This window comes from Brienomyrus brachyistius, unplaced genomic scaffold (genome assembly GCF_023856365.1).
Source record: "Brienomyrus brachyistius isolate T26 unplaced genomic scaffold, BBRACH_0.4 scaffold27, whole genome shotgun sequence".
NCBI classification, from domain to species: Eukaryota; Metazoa; Chordata; class Actinopteri; order Osteoglossiformes; family Mormyridae; genus Brienomyrus; species Brienomyrus brachyistius.
Window position 1 is genome coordinate 2,907,514 of NW_026042306.1, and position 17,618 is coordinate 2,925,131.

A 17,618-nucleotide genomic window follows, 5' to 3' on the forward strand; every position below is an offset into this window, starting at 1 on the left:
GCAGTTCTGTTGGCGAAAATGCCTTGTTGATGCCAGAGGTCAGAGGAGAATGGCCAGAGTGGTTCGAGCTGATAGAAAGGCAACAATAACTCAAATAACCACTCGTTACCACCAAGGTATGCAGAAGAGCACCTCCGAAAGCACAACATGTCGGACCTTGAGGCAGATGGGCTACAGCAGCAGAAGACCACACCAGGTGCCACTCCTGTCAGCAAAGAACAGGAAACTGAGGCTACAATTCGCACAGGCTCACCGAAATTGGACAACAGAAGTTTGGAAAAATGTTGCCTGGTCTAATGAGTCTCTATTTCTGCTGCGACATTCAGATGGTAGGGTCAGAATTTGGCGTCAACAACATGAAAGCATGGATCCATCCTGCCTTGTATCAACAGTTCAGGCTGCTGCTGGTGGTGGTGTAATGGTGTGGGGGACATTTTCTTGGCACACTTTGGGCCCCTTAGTACTAATTGATCATCGTTGCAACGCCACAGCCTACCTGAGTATTGTTGCTGACCATGTCCATCCCTTTATAACCACAGTGTATTCATCTTCTGATGGCTACTTCCAACAGGATAATGCACCATGTCATAAAGCTTGAATCATCTCAGACTGGTTTCTTGAACATGACAATGAGTTCACTGTTCTCAAATGGTCTCCACAGTCACCAGATCTCAATCCAATAGAGCACCTTTGCTATGTGGTGGAACGGGAGATTCGCATCATGGATGTGCAGCCGACATATCTGCAGCAACTGCGTGATGCTATCATGTCAATATGGATCTCTGAGAAATGTTTCCAGTACTTTGTTGAATCTATGTCACGAAGGATTAAGGCAGTTCTGAAGGCAAAAGGGGGTCCAACCCAATACTAGCAAGGTGTACCTAATAAAGTGGCCAGTGAGTGTATATGCAGATTTAGCGAATATGTATCAGAACATAGCGTGAGAATATGTTTCATGCAAAATTCACGAAACGCAGATAAACCGGTTACATTTACTATATAAGGACAAGTATTCAAATTACAACTAAAGCTTTGAAGAAAATAAAATTTTTATAAACAGGCTGTTGTATAATTAGGCTGTTGACTTAACGCAGTGCTAACGGTATAGTGTAAAATACATATCATGGCGCACAATCACACACGTAAGGACTATAACACCGGTGGATCGCCCACCACTAGTTGCTAAGCGATGCTGCTTGCTCTGAATTTGGTCCGTGTTCATGTAGATTTTTGTAATTGGCAGTCATAGTGGGTAACACTATGTGGTCGGGGGATTGAATTCTCCCTCCACTCTGTATGTGTGTGACTGTGTATATATTACATTGTGGGGACTTTGGTCCCAACAATATGATAAAAACCTGTTGTTTTAATCTTGTGGAAACATTTTTTTGGTCCCCAGAAAGGGAAACTTATTTTATAAAAATCTATGCAAGCAATAAAAAAACTAAAAAAGTCTTGTATTTTGTTTGGTTACTTATGGTAAAGGTTACGGTTTGGTGAGGGTTGGGGTTATCATAGTTAGGATTAGGGTTTGCGTCCTGCGATGGCTTGGCATCCAAACCAGGGTTATTCCCTCTCTTGCACCTGTAGCCTCCGGTATTGGCTCTGGACCCTCTGTGACAGGCAGGCAGTTATAGAAAATGGATGGATTAGGGTTATGCCCATAGAAATGTATGAACAATGTGTGTGTGTGTGTGTGTGTGTGTGTGTGTGTATCTGTGTCTTTGTGCTCAGAGTACCCTGTGCTGCCTAGGGTAGGCTCCAGCCATCCCCCACTGTAATTTTCTGTTGGATGGATGGATGGATAGATGACCTCATTGCACCCTGACTTTGCAGTTTGGCGCCACATATTCCTCTCAGCATCCCCTGTCTAAATATCCATCACTGACTGAGAGCCATATCTGTTCTCTATTATGAGCCTCACAAAGGCCTCCACGTTGTGCTTAGGGGAGTTTAAGAAACATTATATTTCCCGTGGTTTCTGGAAGGCGGTGTTCAGTGATTGCAGTGATATGCCGGCCGCTTGTCACTTCTGGTGCGCAGGGGGTAAGCGGTTTGCTTCAGTTACCCAGCATGACCTGCTCCCAGCTGTGGCACGGCTCTGGTTTCCGCCAGTCCTCATTTTAAACGGGTTAGGCACTCGTCTGCCCAGATAGATGGAGATACTGACACCTTGAGGTGTAGTGTTCAGACCTTAAAGCTTAGACAGCATACTGCTGCGTCTGTGTCTGTCAGCGGAACGCGGTGTGTGCAGGTAATGGACACCATGGGCTCGGGACCAGGCTGCCAGCTGAGCGTGTGAATAATGCACATCTGTGGGTGTCACTGTAGAGTGATGGCCTCTTTCTTCACTCCTCCAGACATGCACTCGGCCCTCCGTATCCACAGGTTCCACATCTGCAGATTAACTGTGGATCAAAAATATACCAAAAAATATATTTCTGAATGTTCCAAAAAGCAAAACTTGAATTTTCTCTGCCCCAAGCAGTACGGTGATTCCACCCAGATGTAGTGTTTTGGGGGTTAGTGAGTGATAACACAATGTGTGTGTGTGTAGTGTCCAGGTATACGTTACAAAAAAACTATTATTTTGTTGTGGGAGCATTCCCCCCATCCCCAAGGGGAAATTCAGTTTATATACATCTGTGAATGCAGTCAAAAAACTAAAAATGCCAAAACCCTTAAATTTTGTTTGGTTGCTTACGGTTAAGGTTAAGGTCGTGATTGTTGGGATTAGGGTTTGCCCAAATAAGTGAATGGATGATCCCCACAAAGATATGAATGCAGGTCTGTATGTGTGTGTGTGTGTGTGTGTGTGTGAGAGAGAGAGAGAGAATTTTCCAGATGTACTGCAGTGGTTGGGTTTGTATTGAATATGTACAGACTTTTCCTTCTTGTCATTTTTCCCGTAACAATGCAGTATAACTAATAGTTACATAGCATTCATATTAGATATTATAAATATGGTTGCAGTGATTGATTAGTTTAGTAATCGAGTATTCTATCAATTATCCTATCAATTTATCGAGTAATGGATAAGAAGTACTTTTGTCTTATTAAAGAGCAATAGTAACTATTCAAAGAACTAAACCCTTTTATTGAATTCATGTACATATAACTTTTTTTTTATTTTAAGAAAACACTTGTGTGTACATAGGACTTTCAGGAAGCACTCTGTCATGAATTATGGGGCACGGACCAGGGAAGCAGGCAAAGGAGATAAGGACTGGGATAAAATAAAGTGATTTAATGGGCAAACGAAGGGGCAAACGAAGGGGCATAAGGAACAACCAGCAGAACAACCCACAACACTATCCGACAGAACTAGGGAAACATACTCTGACGTGGACTTAAATACACAGAACTAACGAAGCCAACTCGAAACAGCTGATAAACACAGGGAATCCACACGGGGTAGATGAGGGGGTGTGGCACACTATTACATAATTTAAGCTATTTTGCCATAAATTTGGTAGTAAATTCATACTCAACCATGTGACCCGAGGACAGCTGTAAACTGATATTTTAATCAGGTGTATTAACATAGTAGCAGTGCAGCTAACTGTAATCATAACGCTGTTAATAACTAAAACAGCTTAATATGCAACGTTACCCTCCCTCAATAGTAACTGACAAATTATTAGTGAAGGGGGAACGTTACCCTCGGTAGCTGCTAAGCTACCTTAATAACTTCATAACTATTAATTAAGAAAAAATTAACAGTTAATGCTGAGCACGTATGAAAAACAAAATTATCATATTTATTATATTAATGACAGCCAATGCATTAAATGTTATTTTATCAACATAGCGCTTAAAATGCTTGTTAAGCAATGGAAATGAACGTGATTCTATGCCCTGAATGTCAATGTTTGGAACTATTCACCGTCCCCATGACCCGGAAGTTTGCCAGAAATTTCTCTGCTCTATAGGAGTGTCGCCAGTGTTTTTTTTTACCGCTCTGCTAAAAGTGATGCAGCATAAGCACACTGTGAAACAGTAATAATCCTCCTTGTGAAACACGATGATCACTTAGCAGTCATGTGGATTAAAAGAAGCATCGAAACAAAGAATTTGCATCAAGGATTTTTTGTAATCGAATTATTCTAATTATTTGATGAGGCTTCTGGCATTCAGTTAGTGAGTTAAATTGTTAAACTGCATTGCTTATTCACCTGTTTTAGCTCTAGCTACTGTCGAAGATTTCAAGATCCGCCCCCATGCGCTGTACGTCCACTCCTATAAGGCGCCCGCCTTCTGCGACGACTGCGGTGAGATGCTGTGGGGTCTTGTCCGGCAGGGCCTCAAGTGTGAGGGTGAGTTGCTGTGAGACAATAATGAAACATTTTCCATATATACTATATTGCCTAAAGTTTTGGGACACCCCTCCAAATCACTGAATCCAAGTGTTCCGATCACTTCCATAGCCACAGGTGTATAAAATCAAGCACCTAGGCATGCAGACTGCTTCTACAAACATTTGCAAAAGAATGGGTCGCTCTCAGGAGCTCAGTGAATTCAAACGCGGTACCGTGATAGGATGCTACCTGTGCAATTCCATTTGTGAAATTTCCTTGCTACTAAATATTCCATGGTCAACTGTTAGTGGTATTATAACAAAATGGTAAGCCATGTAAAATCATGGAAGGGGGACAATGCATGCTGAGGCGCACAGTGTGCAGAAGTCGCCAGCCATCTGCTAGTCAATAGGTACAGACCTCCAAACTTCATGTGGCCTTCAGATTAGCTCAAGAACAGTGCATAGAGAACTTCATGGAATGGGTTTCCATGGCTGAGCAGCTGTATCCAAGCCTTACATCACCAAGTGCAATGCAAAGCGTCGGATGCAGTGGTGCAAAGCACACTGCTGCTAAACTCTAGAGCAGTGGAGACATGTTCTCTGGAGTAACAAATCATGCTTCTCAGTCTGGCAATCCAATGGACATGTCTGGGTTTGGCGTTTGCCAGGAGAACGGTACTTGCCTGACTGCATTGTGCCAAGTGTAAATTTTGGTGGAGGGGAGATTATGGTGTGGGCTTGTTTTTCAGGGATTGGGTTTGGCCTCTTAGTTCCAGTGAAAAGAACTCTTAATGCTGCAACATTCAAAGCCATTTTGGACAATTTCCAACTGTTCCAACTTTGTGGGAACAGTTTGACCCCTTCCTGTTCCAACATGACTGCACACCAGTGCACAAAGCAAGGTCTATAAGGACATGGATGAGTGAGTCTGGTGTGGAGGAACTTGACCGGCCAGCACAGAGCCCTCACCTCAATCCGATAGAACACCTTTGGGATGAATTAGAGACTGCGAGCCAGGCCTTCTTCATCAGTGCCTGACCTCACGAAAGCTCACCTGGATGAATCATCAAAAATTCCCATAAACACACTCCTAAACCTTGTGGACAGCCTTCCCAGAAGAGTTAAAGCTATAGCTGTATTAGGTGGGCCAACTCCATATTAAAACCTTTGTATTAAGAATGGGATGCCGTTAAACTTCATGTGTGTGTAAAGCAGTGGTTCTCAAACTCGGTCCTCTGGACCCACTGCCCTGCTTGTTTTCCAGCTATCCCTGCCCCACACACAAGTCCCAGCTGTCTTTCAGCTTCTGATTGACTGAACACACTTGATCCAGGTAATAAACAGTGTGTAGGGCAGGGATAGTTGGAAAACAAGCAGTGCAGTGGGTCCCAAGGACCGAGTTTGAGAAGCACTGGTGTAAAGGCAGGTATCCCAATACTTTTGGCGATATAGTGTATATATGTATATAGAAATACACAGTACTTGGTACTGTTAATTTAAGACAGAGTATTATGCTTATGGGGTGGTGTGTGGCTCTGTGGGTTCAGATTTGCCTGTTCAAATCCTGTGGTCGGCAGAGTGATGTCACCCTTGGGCCCCTGAGCAAGACCCTTAACCCTAATTACTCTAGGGACTCGCTGTTCTCTGACTTGTACATCAGTATAAGTTGCTGCTAAATAAACAAATGTAAATGATGAATATATTTAAGACACGGGTGGTTTTGTTCTTTGTTTATCTCCATCCATCCATCCATCCATTATCTCTCGCTTGATCCGAGGTCGGGTCGTGGGGTAGCAGTCTTAGCAGGGACACCCAGACTTCCCTCTCCCCGGCCACTTCATCCAGCTCCTCCGGGGGAATCCCAAGGCGTTCCCAGGCCAGCCGAGAGACATAGTCCCTCCAGCATGTTCTGGGTGTTCCTCGGGGCCTCCTCCCAGTGGGAAATGCCCAGAACACCTCACCAGGGAGGCGTCCAGGAGGCATCCTAATCAGATGCCCGAGCCACCTCATCTGGCTCCTCTCAATGCGGAGGAGCAGCGGCTCCCGAATGGAGTCCCTCCCGAATGACCGAGCTCCTCACCCTATCTCTAAGGGAGAGCCCAGCCACTCTGCGGAGGAAACTCATTTCGACTGCTTGCACTCACGATCTCGTTCTTTCGGTCACTACCCATAGCTCATGACCATAGGTGAGGGTAGGAACGTAGATCAACTGGTAAATCGAGAGCTTTGCCTTTTGGCTCAGCTCTTTCTTCACCATGACAGACCGATACAGCGCCTGCATCATTACTGACGCCACACCGATCCGCCTGTCGATCTCCCATTCCATCTTTCCCTAACTTGTGAACAAAACCTGGAGATACGTAAACTCCTCCACTTGGGGGAGGACCCCATCCCCGACCTGGAGAGAGCATTCTACCCTTTTCCAGCTGAGAACCAAGGTCTCGGATTTGAAGGTGCTGATTCTCATCCCAAACTGTCCCAGTGAGAGCTCAAGGTCACGGTCTCATGAAGCCAACAGAACCACATCATAGTGACCTAATCCTGAGGTCACCAAACCGGACACCCTCAACACCCTGGCTGCGCCTAGAAATTCTGTCCATAAAAACTATGAACAGAATCGGTGACGAGGGGCAGCCCTGACGGAGTCCAACCCTCACCGGAAACAAGTCGGAATTATTGCCGCCCATGCGGACCAGGTTCTGGCACTGGTCATACAGGGACCAAACCGCCCTTAAAAGGAAGCCCAGCACCCCATACTCCCAGAGCACCCCCCACAGGACTTCCCAAGGGACACAGTCGAATGCCTTCTCCAAGTCCACAAAACACATGTAGACTGGTTGGGAAAACTCCCATGAACCCTCCAGAACCCTGCTGAGAGTATAGAGCTGGTCCACTGTTCCACGGCCAGGGCGAAAACCACACTGCTCCTCCTGAATCCGAGGTTCGACAATCCAGCGGACCCTCTTCTCCAGAACCCCCGAATAGACCTTACCAGGGAGGCTGAGGAGTGTGATCCCCCTATAGTTGGAACACGCCCTCCAGTCCCCCTTACTAAAGAGGGGGACCACCACCCCAGTCTGCCAGTCCAGAGGCACTGCCTCCGATGTCCACGCGATGCTGTAGATGCGTATCAACCAGGACAGCCCTACAGCATCCAGAGCCTTAAGGACTCCTGGTGGATCTCATCGACCCCAGAGGCCCGACCACTGAGGAGCTTTTTAACCACCTCAGCGACCTCCATATGCTGCTTCCACGTTGGAAGGTGTGTCGGTGGGAATGAGGAGGTCTTCGAAGTAGTCCCCCCACCGACCCAAAATGTCCCGAGTTGAGGTCAGCAGCACCCCGTCCCCACCATAAACAGTGTTGATGTTGCACTGCTTTCCCACCCTCAGCCGCCGGATGGTGGACCAGAATCTCCTCCCAGAATCGCCGTACAGAAGTTGTTTTCCATGGCCTCACCAAACTCCTCCCACACCTGAGTTTTTGCCTCATCAACTGCTGAAGCCGCATCCCGATTGGCCCGCCGGTAGCCGTCAGCTGCCTCTGGAGTCCCACAGGCCAAAAAGGCCTGATAGGACTCCTTCGTCAGTTTGACGCCATCCCTCACCACCGGTGTTCACCAGCGGGGTCAGGGATTGCCGCCGCGACAAGGAAATGGTTGTCGACTTCAGGAGAACTCGCCCCAGCCACACACCACTCAGCATCCACGGTTCCACGGTTGAGATGGTAAAAAACACCAAGTTCCTGGGAGTTCACATCTCAGACGACCTCACCTGGACGACCAACACCACCTCCATCACCAAAAAGGCCCAGCAACGTCTCCACTTCCTGAGACGGCTTAAGCGAGCCAACCTCCCACCCTCACCGTGTTCTACAGGGGCACCATAGAGAGTGTCCTGACCAGCTGCGTCTCCACCTGGTTTGGAAACAGCACGGTTTTTTTTGCACTTCTGTCACTTACTTGCACATTTTCCATACATAACTATTATAACCTCCTCTACCTCTATCTCCAAGTATAGTATATATTTTTTGTATACCTTATATTTATTTACTTTGTTTACCACGTACCTATTTGTTACATGTCTTTCTCTCGTATGCACTGAAAAAAAAAAACTGGAGCCACGTCATCTCGTCTCTCTATGTACCTGTACAGTATATAGCAGAGATGACAATAAAGTTTACTTTCACTTTGACTTTGACAGGCACCAACCACCTTATGGCCACAGTTCGGGTCAGCCGCCTGGTTTTGTTCTATGTTTTCCTTTCCTGTTTATAATTTGTAGTTTACCTGCAGAGACCCCTAGTGGGCCTTGGTATAAATTGAAATGGAAGAAAAACCATATTGTATTATGCACCTTTGCTTGAACATCGCAGAAAGTCCCATCTGCAGGGTCTTGCCTCATCACATCCTTTCTTTAAAGCATATGCATCTCTCCGCAGGATGTGGGCTGAACTACCACAAACGCTGTGCCTTTAAGATCCCCAACAACTGTAGCGGGGTCCGGAAGAGGCGCTTGTCCAATGCGTCTCTGCCCGGGCCCCTTCTCTCAGTGCCCCGCTCAGCCCCAGTGGACTACACCGGCTCAGCTCCCGAGGAGGTGAGGGGGGCTGTCCAAATTCCCGCTCCATAAACTCTAAGTTGCTCCCTCAGCTCAGTTTGGGTTAGGTTTGATGTTCTTCTGGGAACCTTAGGGCATAGGTTCTCAAATGGATAAGTTGTAAGCTTACCAAGCCCTCCAACTAGGGAAGTTGTCCCGGGCCCCCCAGGGTTCAGGTGGGAGGGGTTGTGTGCTTTGGGGGCTTGGTTGAAGCAGTTTAGTCCTGGCACGGAAAATTATGTCTGGTGGGCCTGAAGATTATTAAAACAGCAACAATAATAATAACCTTGAAACTTTTTAAAAATAGCTGCTATTGTATAATGTTACATGATTAAATTTCAAGGGCAACCATGCTGGTAAAGTAGCTCTAAAAAGGAAACACCTGAACCGTAGAGCCCTGATTCCCCTTTCTTACGTTGTCACGCCTTCCGTCTCCCGTAACAGCGGTCCCAGCAGGAGGCGGGGAAGCGCATCCCATCGTGGAGCGGCCGGCCCATCTGGATGGAAAAGATGGTGCTGGGTCGGGTCAAGGTGCCCCACACCTTTGTGATGCACTCATACACACGGCCAACCATCTGTCAGTACTGCAAGCGGCTACTCAAGGGCCTCTTCCGCCAGGGCATGCAGTGCAAAGGTGGGCCTTTAGGGGGCGCCCCATGTCAATACCTACTGGCCTTGTTGCATGTCTTTCATGTTGGGCTAACCAGAAAGCTTACAGACTGTCAGTGGACATCCTGTAGCCATTAATGAATCATCTTTTCAGGATAAGGAGTTCAGATCAGTCATACTAATTGTATCCAGTGAAAAAATCAAAAGTCAGCTTGAAGCCGTTTTGTGACCTGGTAATCTAATTGATCTACTACAAATTGATCTGTGTACAATACAGGTTTTTGAGGTATGGTGGTACTTTGGAACACAAACTTAAATTGTTCAAGAAGGCTGGTTGAGTTGGAATTTGGTCAAAGTCCAAATCAAATTTCCACATAAGAAACAGTGTAAAAGAATTGTATCCGTTCCAAACCCCTAAATCATTGCCTGTTTAAACTTATCTACACTTATAAATATGAAAAAGCACACATACAAAATCAATAAACTTGAAATCACTGATAATTTCTGAGAATTTTACCTTCATTGAGGTGAGCTGATGGCATACTGGAAGTGGTAGGTGGAAAGGAGGAAGAATGGAGGGGTTATTGTTTGGAAGGAGAGATGTGTCTTGATCCGTACAAGTTTTAGCAGGTCTGTTTTATTTCGTGTTCCGAGTTTTCTGTCTAGTCGCAGTTAGATGTTTCTCGACCGACCCATTTGAGGTCTGAATTGGTAAAGTTGAACACGTCTCCACCCATACAAGTTTTACCAGGAACTGTATAGTTCCAAGAATTTCGTAAAGGTACAAGTCGAAAAAAATTCAACAAGCCCATTTAATGTTGAAGTTGGTCGAGTTAAGAGGTGTTCGAGTTCCAAGGTTCTACAGTATTACCATTTTCTGTAATTGAGTACAAAAGGTATAACTTTACTGCTTGAATATGCAGGAATATGGTAAAACCATAGTACATGTGTAACTGGGATAGCCATGTTATTGTCATAAGAATGATGAGCTGATTTTCTTTTTTATTATTATTATGACTTTCAGATTGTAAATTTAATTGCCACAAACGATGTGCACCAAAGGTACCGAGAAACTGTCTGGGTGAAGTGGTCTTCAATGGAGGTGAGTCTGAGCTTCAATACTGATTTGAGGCCTTTGCCCTCGACACCCTAAGTAAGGTTAAGGCTTAAAATGGGGTTTGCGCACCAGAGTAGGAATAATGAAAGTCCGATGTGTGGATGTGATATTCTTGATCCTTGTGATACCTGTTAAGGGTGCTGCTCATTAATGTCGCCTAATTACAGTAGTCTAAAGTTTTAGATAGCGGCCATCTCCAAGTCTTCCATTGCTCATGTTATCCTGTGTGGCCCCAGAGCCAGCCAGCCCAGGCCCAGAGTCTGAGATGGCCATGGAGGTGGACAGTAGTGACTCCACCAGCAACGGGCCCCGAGGCCTTGACGACAGTGAGGAGCCCCCAACCCCTGATGATAAGATATTTTTCATTGATCCGTCTTTCCTGGAGGGAGACAGAGATGAGGAGACGATCAAGGCCATCAGGTAGACTGGGCCCTGGCAGAGGCACCTCATGTGGGTAACACTGGGGGGCTCACACGGGCAACACACATTTTTACAATTTGGCATTGGAAACTGAGGTGGGCCCATAACAGCTGGATACCATCTCTCTCACTTATGTGTCACTTTGGATAATAACAGCAACCAACCAACCAACCAAACAAATCACAAGTTTTGGTTCAGCTTACTATGTATATATACTTTTCCATTTAAAGTTGTGGTATTTATCTGTATATGTATTGGCATGTTAGCTGCACACATGTTAATTCCTGTATGTGTGTTTCAGTGCTTACTCATGTGTGTGCTTTCTCGCCAGCCCCTCCACCAGCACGAACATCCCCCTAATGCGGGTGGTGCAGTCCATCAAGCATACCAAGAGGCGGAGCTCCACCGTAGTGTGCGAGGGCTGGATGGTGCACTACACTAGCCGAGATAACCTGGTGAGCACCATGCTTCAAGCATTTACCGTATTTAATACAGAAGAGGAGCCTCTTTTTTAAATACAATGGTCCCATTCTTATGTGACTGGGGCATTTCTGCTCCAGCTCATCTTAGATGTCATACTATCTCATCCACAGAGAAAGAGGCATTACTGGAGACTGGACAGCAAGTGTCTGACCCTGTTTCAGAATGACACCAGTTCCAAATTTTACAAGGTGGGAGCATGTTAATTTATGTTAATTTATATGGTTTTTCTATGTCACAGATTTTCACCTATCGCTGATGGGTCTGAAATGGAATTTCCGTGATAGACGGGGGATCACTGTACACTGAGGCCTTGCTCTTCACAAGGAACTGGCAGTCTAGTACACACTCACACAGAAGTGAGAAGCAGTTATAGAATTCTGTTATTTCTATTTTGTCACTTAGTGTAGTCACATGATCATCACAAGCAGACACTATCAGGAAGTGGAGCTGTACAATGGCATATCTGTGGATTTAATCAGGACAGGAACCCCCCCCCCCATCAACCGGCCAGTCCTTCCTAAACACGCCTGACTGAAACCACAGAGAAACTCCTTCCCCTGCTATATTTCTGGCTGTAGCTGAGGCTGCTGGGGGCATTTTAGGGGTGTTTTTTGAAACTTATAAAACTTCACATGTTAATATTTGGATTACTTATTTTTTCTGGGCAGATTTCTTTTAATGTTTCATTCTTCAGTGCTGAATTAAAAAAATGTTATATTATAAATTGTTATTATTGGCACTTAAATTCACATGTAGTTCCAGTGTTGTTAAACTGATATAAAGTCTGAAGTGCTTTTGGTAAATATTAATCATAGTTAGTGAAGTGGAGACTGCTGTTACAATCACTATCCCAAGTTGCTGGGTCTGATTTCTAGTCATGTATATCCCGGAGTGCCGGCCAGAACACCACTTAAGGCCCATGGATCCTGATGAATGTTTGTTCATTATTTTAATTCCAGTGCAACATCCTTTCTCCAGGTCTCACATACACAGGTGTTGATGTAGGTGCTTGGGTGTGTGGTGTGTGTGTGTGAAAGGAGGAGTGTGTGGTCTAAAAGAAACAAAGTATATGGTAAGTGTACACGCAGCAACTGCCCATAAAAATGTCTGCTTACAACCATACCTGGACATAGCAATCTCTCTGTTACAATCGAACCTGCACGCTAAACTTAATTATACTAACACAGTATTGCACTGTATAATATGCCCAACGTTATACAATTATAATCCCTCCCCATTTAAACGTTAACAGAGATTATATGCATGAACTCACGTTTTACATACGATTGTATTTCGCAACGCGAAAGAAGCGCATTTACTAATTACTTTACCCATTATAACAGAACGAGTGCTTACAATTACAGATAACCACTTCTATAATAAGGCGCAAATACAAAGATGCCTAAACTCAATATTTCTCTTACCTTTTAGTCACTTACGCACACAAACATAATGCACTGGCACTCGCAGTTAGCCCTGCTACTAACTTTTACTGAACGGAAATAAAATGGAGACCGCAACTAATTCGCGCCACACGTGCCCACATACTACCATGGAAACGATAAACTAATGGCTGCTCCCATGTAACATTATAAATGGCTTAACAAAACCAGCTAAATAAGAAATTCAATTACTAAATACTAACAATCGGGGGGCCTTTTGTACAGTTAGTGTTTCACTTATTCAGTTGGATTTGTGGCTTCTGCTACCATTGGGCGAAACCTTTCTCCTTACCCTGGTAAAATTCTTCATGCCCTGGGTATACCTCACCTCTACAGGGGGCAAACCGTCCTCCCTTCTCTAGCTTCACTTGGTCTAATGCTGTTCAGAATCATGCTGTGCCTAATGTGTGTGTGTGTCTGTGTGTGTGTGTGTGTGTGTGTGTGTGTGTGTGTACAAGCGCCCACTCCTGCCCAGCCTCCTTAATCAGGAAGTGCCTGTATCGGAGAGCTGCCCCGTCACATGTTGCACTCTAATAATGCTGTAGTTCCAGCACTTCATGTTAGCCCTGAGCCCTTCTTATTTAGTGTGACTGCTAGGCTGATTATGAAGAGGCCTTGGAGCACAGTATACACACCATTCCCAAAGCACCTTGTAAAGGAGTCCCTAGCAGCCTGCTTTGTGGTGTATGGAAAGAGGCAAGTATGCTATGTGGGCTTGAGTGTTCCCTTCAGGAAGTGTACGTCTGCCTCATTGTCTGACCTGACTGCGAGTCTGACCTGACTCACTCTTTGACTCTGCATGTGTGACGTCCAGCCTCTGTCTGCCATCCTTCTGAGCCCCTGCAGGCTTTGCGCTCTCTGTAGCTCAGTGTCCCCATCCCCACTGCAGGAGATCCCCCTATCGGAGATCCTACGGGTGGATGCTGCTCAGGACTTCAGCAGCCTCGCCCAGAGTGGGAACCCGCATTGCTTTGAGATCATCACCGATGGCGTAGTGTACTACGTGGGGGAGAACAGCCGCAGTCGCCCCCTCAACCCTGCCTTAGCTGCCGCGGGGGTGGGTCTGGAGGTGGCTCAGGGCTGGGAGAGGGCTATCCGGCAGGCCCTTATGCCTGTGACGCCGCAATCCAGTGACAGTGCAGCCTCTGGACTGGACAAAGACTGCAGTGAGTTACTTCTAAACATCTCAGTTTGGCTGTAGCTCTATGTGACTTTCATCTTTTGGAGACTTTTATGAAACTAATTGTTCTTCAGTTAAGAAAAAGATTATAGACGAGCTACTCCTTTCCCTAGGGACCTGTCTTTGCAGGTGTATAGACGTCCTTTAATTTTCTGTAGAGAGTATGTACTTGGAGCCTATGTGATGGCCTTGTGCTCACTGCTGGTGTTTGTATGACATGACTTAAGCACAGAATGTGGTTCAAGTGGCCATACTCCTCATCTTGGCCAATCTGACCCTCCGATTCTCCAAGATTTTGAAAGGCTCATTTAGGTCTTGCCTTCACTGCAGTATATTGCAGCATTACAGAAAACTGCATGGTACTTATTGCTGTGGTTAAAACAACATCCTTCATTATCATCTGTCTTGTTCACCCTTTTTGAATGAGGTGGAAAAGTGGATTGGGCTGTAAACTATTACAGTCTGCAGCTTGAGGGGTGTGTTTGAACAAATCTGTGTATTCATTTCTGTCATTCAATTGTACTAAATTTTTGGAATCGCCTTTATGATGTTAGGAATATCAAAGCATACTGTAGTCATTTTATTATCCATTAATGTCCAGATTAAGTTCTGCTTTAGCTTATTAGCCTACCCTGCTGAAAACCTGTAACATAATAGCTGAAACATTTCTCCTGCCTTTACCAGGAAAGCTCTCCATCAGCATATCTGTATCCAGGTCTGAAGTGAAGGAGAATGTGGTGAGGATCCTGGTCTGAATGACCCTGCTAATATTATCAGTTTGGTTGTCGCTGCTACAGAGCAGTTTCTCTTTTTAAATGTAAACTTTTCCCTTTTGTGTAGGATATCAGCTCTGTCTATCAGATCTTTGCTGATGAAGTGCTGGGGTCCGGTCAGTTTGGAATTGTATATGGAGGTATTTTACAATTTCCATGTTCTATTTGTTGATTATAAGCGGTGTCCCTTGTGTTCACTTGGTTCTAAAAATTACACTTTGCTATGTCTATTATTTTAAGGCAAACACAGGAAAACTGGACGAGATGTTGCCATCAAAGTGATTGATAAAATGAGGTTCCCCACCAAGCAGGAGAGCCAGCTGCGGAATGAGGTGGCCATTTTACAGGTAGAGGATGGAGATCCTCTTTGTTTCAGTTGTGTTCTTGGGGATTCCTGCTTTCAACCTGTGGGGGAATCTATAATGGAACAATATTTAGTTCTGCTGTATTAATGCTGCACAAAAGCATTTGGAATATAGGGCTCAGAAGGTCACCAGTTCAAAGTCACTGTTCGGCAAGACTCCTAACGAATGGGACTGACTGATGCTGCTTTTTCAGTTGTAGCCTGCTTTGTATAAATGCATCTTCTAACTAAATAAATGGTAATCCAGTATTATCCTACAACAAGTATTACATATGCAGTTCTTATACATGCATGAGTTTAGTGTTAGGTGGCCCTTTCCTTGCACATCATTATTGTGTCCATTGTGTTTTAACTAGTAGGTATGTTCAAACACTGAGGGTCTCTTCAATTTCCTGCTAATAGAACCTCCATCACCCTGGGATTGTGAACCTGGAATGCATGTTTGAGACACCTGAACGGGTTTTTGTTGTCATGGAGAAACTCCACGGTGACATGCTTGAGATGATTCTCTCGAGTGAAAAGAGCAAGCTCCCGGAACGCCTCACCAAATTCCTGGTCACCCAGGTCAGTTTTTAGTAAGCTGGCAGCTCACAATTGTAAGCATTCACTTATGTGTCACTTTGGATAATAACAGCAACCAACCAACCAACCAAACAAATCACAAGTTTTGGTTCAGCTTACTATGTATATATACTTTTCCATTTAAAGTTGTGGTATTTATCTGTATATGTATTGGCATGTTAGCTGCACACATGTTAATTCCTGTATGTGTGTTTCAGTGCTTACTCATGTGTGTGCTTTACGCCACTGTCAGATTGAAGTAGAACCAATGGTGGCAGAGCTTCTAATAAGGTCTGACTTCCAGTGATTTGCTGACCAGGACCTGCTGTGGTTCCTCAGATATTATGATTGGTTGTCCCACAGATCCTTGTAGCTCTGAGGCACTTACACTTTAAGAACATTGTCCACTGTGACCTGAAACCTGAAAATGTTCTTCTGGCTTCAGCTGAACCCTTCCCACAGGTACATGCCTCAACATCCTGTTTGAAAAGTTTCTACAGGACAACATATGAACAGATAATTATATCTAATGGTTTTTCTGTCTAAATTATATATTATGCACCCCAAAGTGCTATTTTGAGAAACATATACGGTATTATGTTTATCCATATATCCATAGAGGTGAATATATTGAGTATTTTTTTAACACTTATTGGTGAAACCCAAGCAATTACTATTGATTTTTCTCTTGAAATAATATTTATGATGGTATTAACTGTACAAGAAAGCTAGAAGTTTACAACTTACAGCTGTATGATTGCTTCATAATTCCAGAGCACCAAGTTTTGTAGCAGTGCTAATCACTAAAGCTAATTGCTAATTATGCTGACCTTACTGGGGGGGCCTCGTCTCCATGCAGGTAAAGCTGTGCGACTTTGGCTTTGCACGCATCATCGGGGAGAAGTCGTTCCGCCGCTCCGTGGTCGGCACGCCTGCCTATTTGGCTCCTGAGGTCCTGCGTAGCAAAGGGTATAACCGCTCGCTGGACATGTGGTCAGTGGGCGTCATCATCTACGTCAGCCTGAGCGGCACCTTCCCCTTCAATGAGGATGAGGACATCAATGAGCAGATCCAGAATGCTGCCTTCATGTACCCTTCAACACCATGGAAGGAGATCTCTATAGAAGGTTAGACTAAGTTGTTTTAAAGGAGTCCTGTTATTGCTTACTTGTGCTGTACCGTTTCACTGCTACACTGTGCAAAAGCCAAAGAAAATTATGTTTAAATTATCTTTGTGTCTTTCAGTGTGTACACTTATCCATTTCAAAACCTCTCCAAAAGTCACCTCAGTGTTCTTTTAGATTCAGATTCAGAATTCTTTTATTATCCTGGAGGAAACGGCTTTTTTTCAATTTACAGTAACCATTGTATTTAATTCAACCACTAGAATGACGTTTGGCCAATCCATACCTCTTCACTTTTATTTACATAAATTATTCAATTAATTTAATAAGTGAGCTGGTGGTGAAATATAATAAATACACGGAATAGCTGGGGTGACTCAGAAGAGAGATTTGGCAACCAAAGTGGTGTTCATCTAGGCATCCAACTAGATATCAGTAATGATATACTTGAAATTCTTAATACATTTATATTAGTATTTAATTGGATATGTTCTAATGATAAATTGTTTTATTTTCTAAGCAAATATACACTTTGTACTCAGATGAACTGCTTTAAACATTTTCTTTTGACAGTCCAAGACATTCCACAGCACTGTATGTTTTCAGTGGGTCCATCTTAAATATCTTCCCCCACCTGACTATCCATT

General features: G+C 44.5%; 1 protein-coding gene and 1 long non-coding RNA gene across 3 annotated transcripts in view; one reads left to right on the forward strand and one right to left on the reverse strand.

Moving 5' to 3' along the window:
* The window catches only part of LOC125720907 (serine/threonine-protein kinase D3-like), a 51,436-nt gene that overhangs the window by 26,198 nt on the left and 7,620 nt on the right, over positions 1 to 17,618 (forward strand). For both annotated transcript variants that reach the window (XM_048996818.1, XM_048996817.1), the window contains exons 4-17: positions 4,185 to 4,316; positions 8,741 to 8,898; positions 9,343 to 9,532; positions 10,532 to 10,609; positions 10,861 to 11,044; positions 11,376 to 11,499; positions 11,638 to 11,715; positions 13,859 to 14,135; positions 14,834 to 14,886; positions 14,990 to 15,062; positions 15,163 to 15,269; positions 15,689 to 15,850; positions 16,211 to 16,309; positions 16,707 to 16,974. In XM_048996818.1, coding sequence (XP_048852775.1) covers positions 4,185 to 4,316; positions 8,741 to 8,898; positions 9,343 to 9,532; positions 10,532 to 10,609; positions 10,861 to 11,044; positions 11,376 to 11,499; positions 11,638 to 11,715; positions 13,859 to 14,135; positions 14,834 to 14,886; positions 14,990 to 15,062; positions 15,163 to 15,269; positions 15,689 to 15,850; positions 16,211 to 16,309; positions 16,707 to 16,974 — 1,983 coding nt within the window. The remainder of the gene's footprint in view (positions 1 to 4,184; positions 4,317 to 8,740; positions 8,899 to 9,342; positions 9,533 to 10,531; positions 10,610 to 10,860; positions 11,045 to 11,375; positions 11,500 to 11,637; positions 11,716 to 13,858; positions 14,136 to 14,833; positions 14,887 to 14,989; positions 15,063 to 15,162; positions 15,270 to 15,688; positions 15,851 to 16,210; positions 16,310 to 16,706; positions 16,975 to 17,618) is intronic.
* Positions 1,398 to 10,549, reverse strand: LOC125720912 (uncharacterized). The gene is made up of 4 exons (XR_007385595.1): positions 10,025 to 10,549; positions 9,314 to 9,395; positions 4,176 to 4,324; positions 1,398 to 2,408 (listed from the first exon to the last, which is right to left on the reverse strand). It is a non-coding gene; the product is annotated as an uncharacterized LOC125720912 (long non-coding RNA).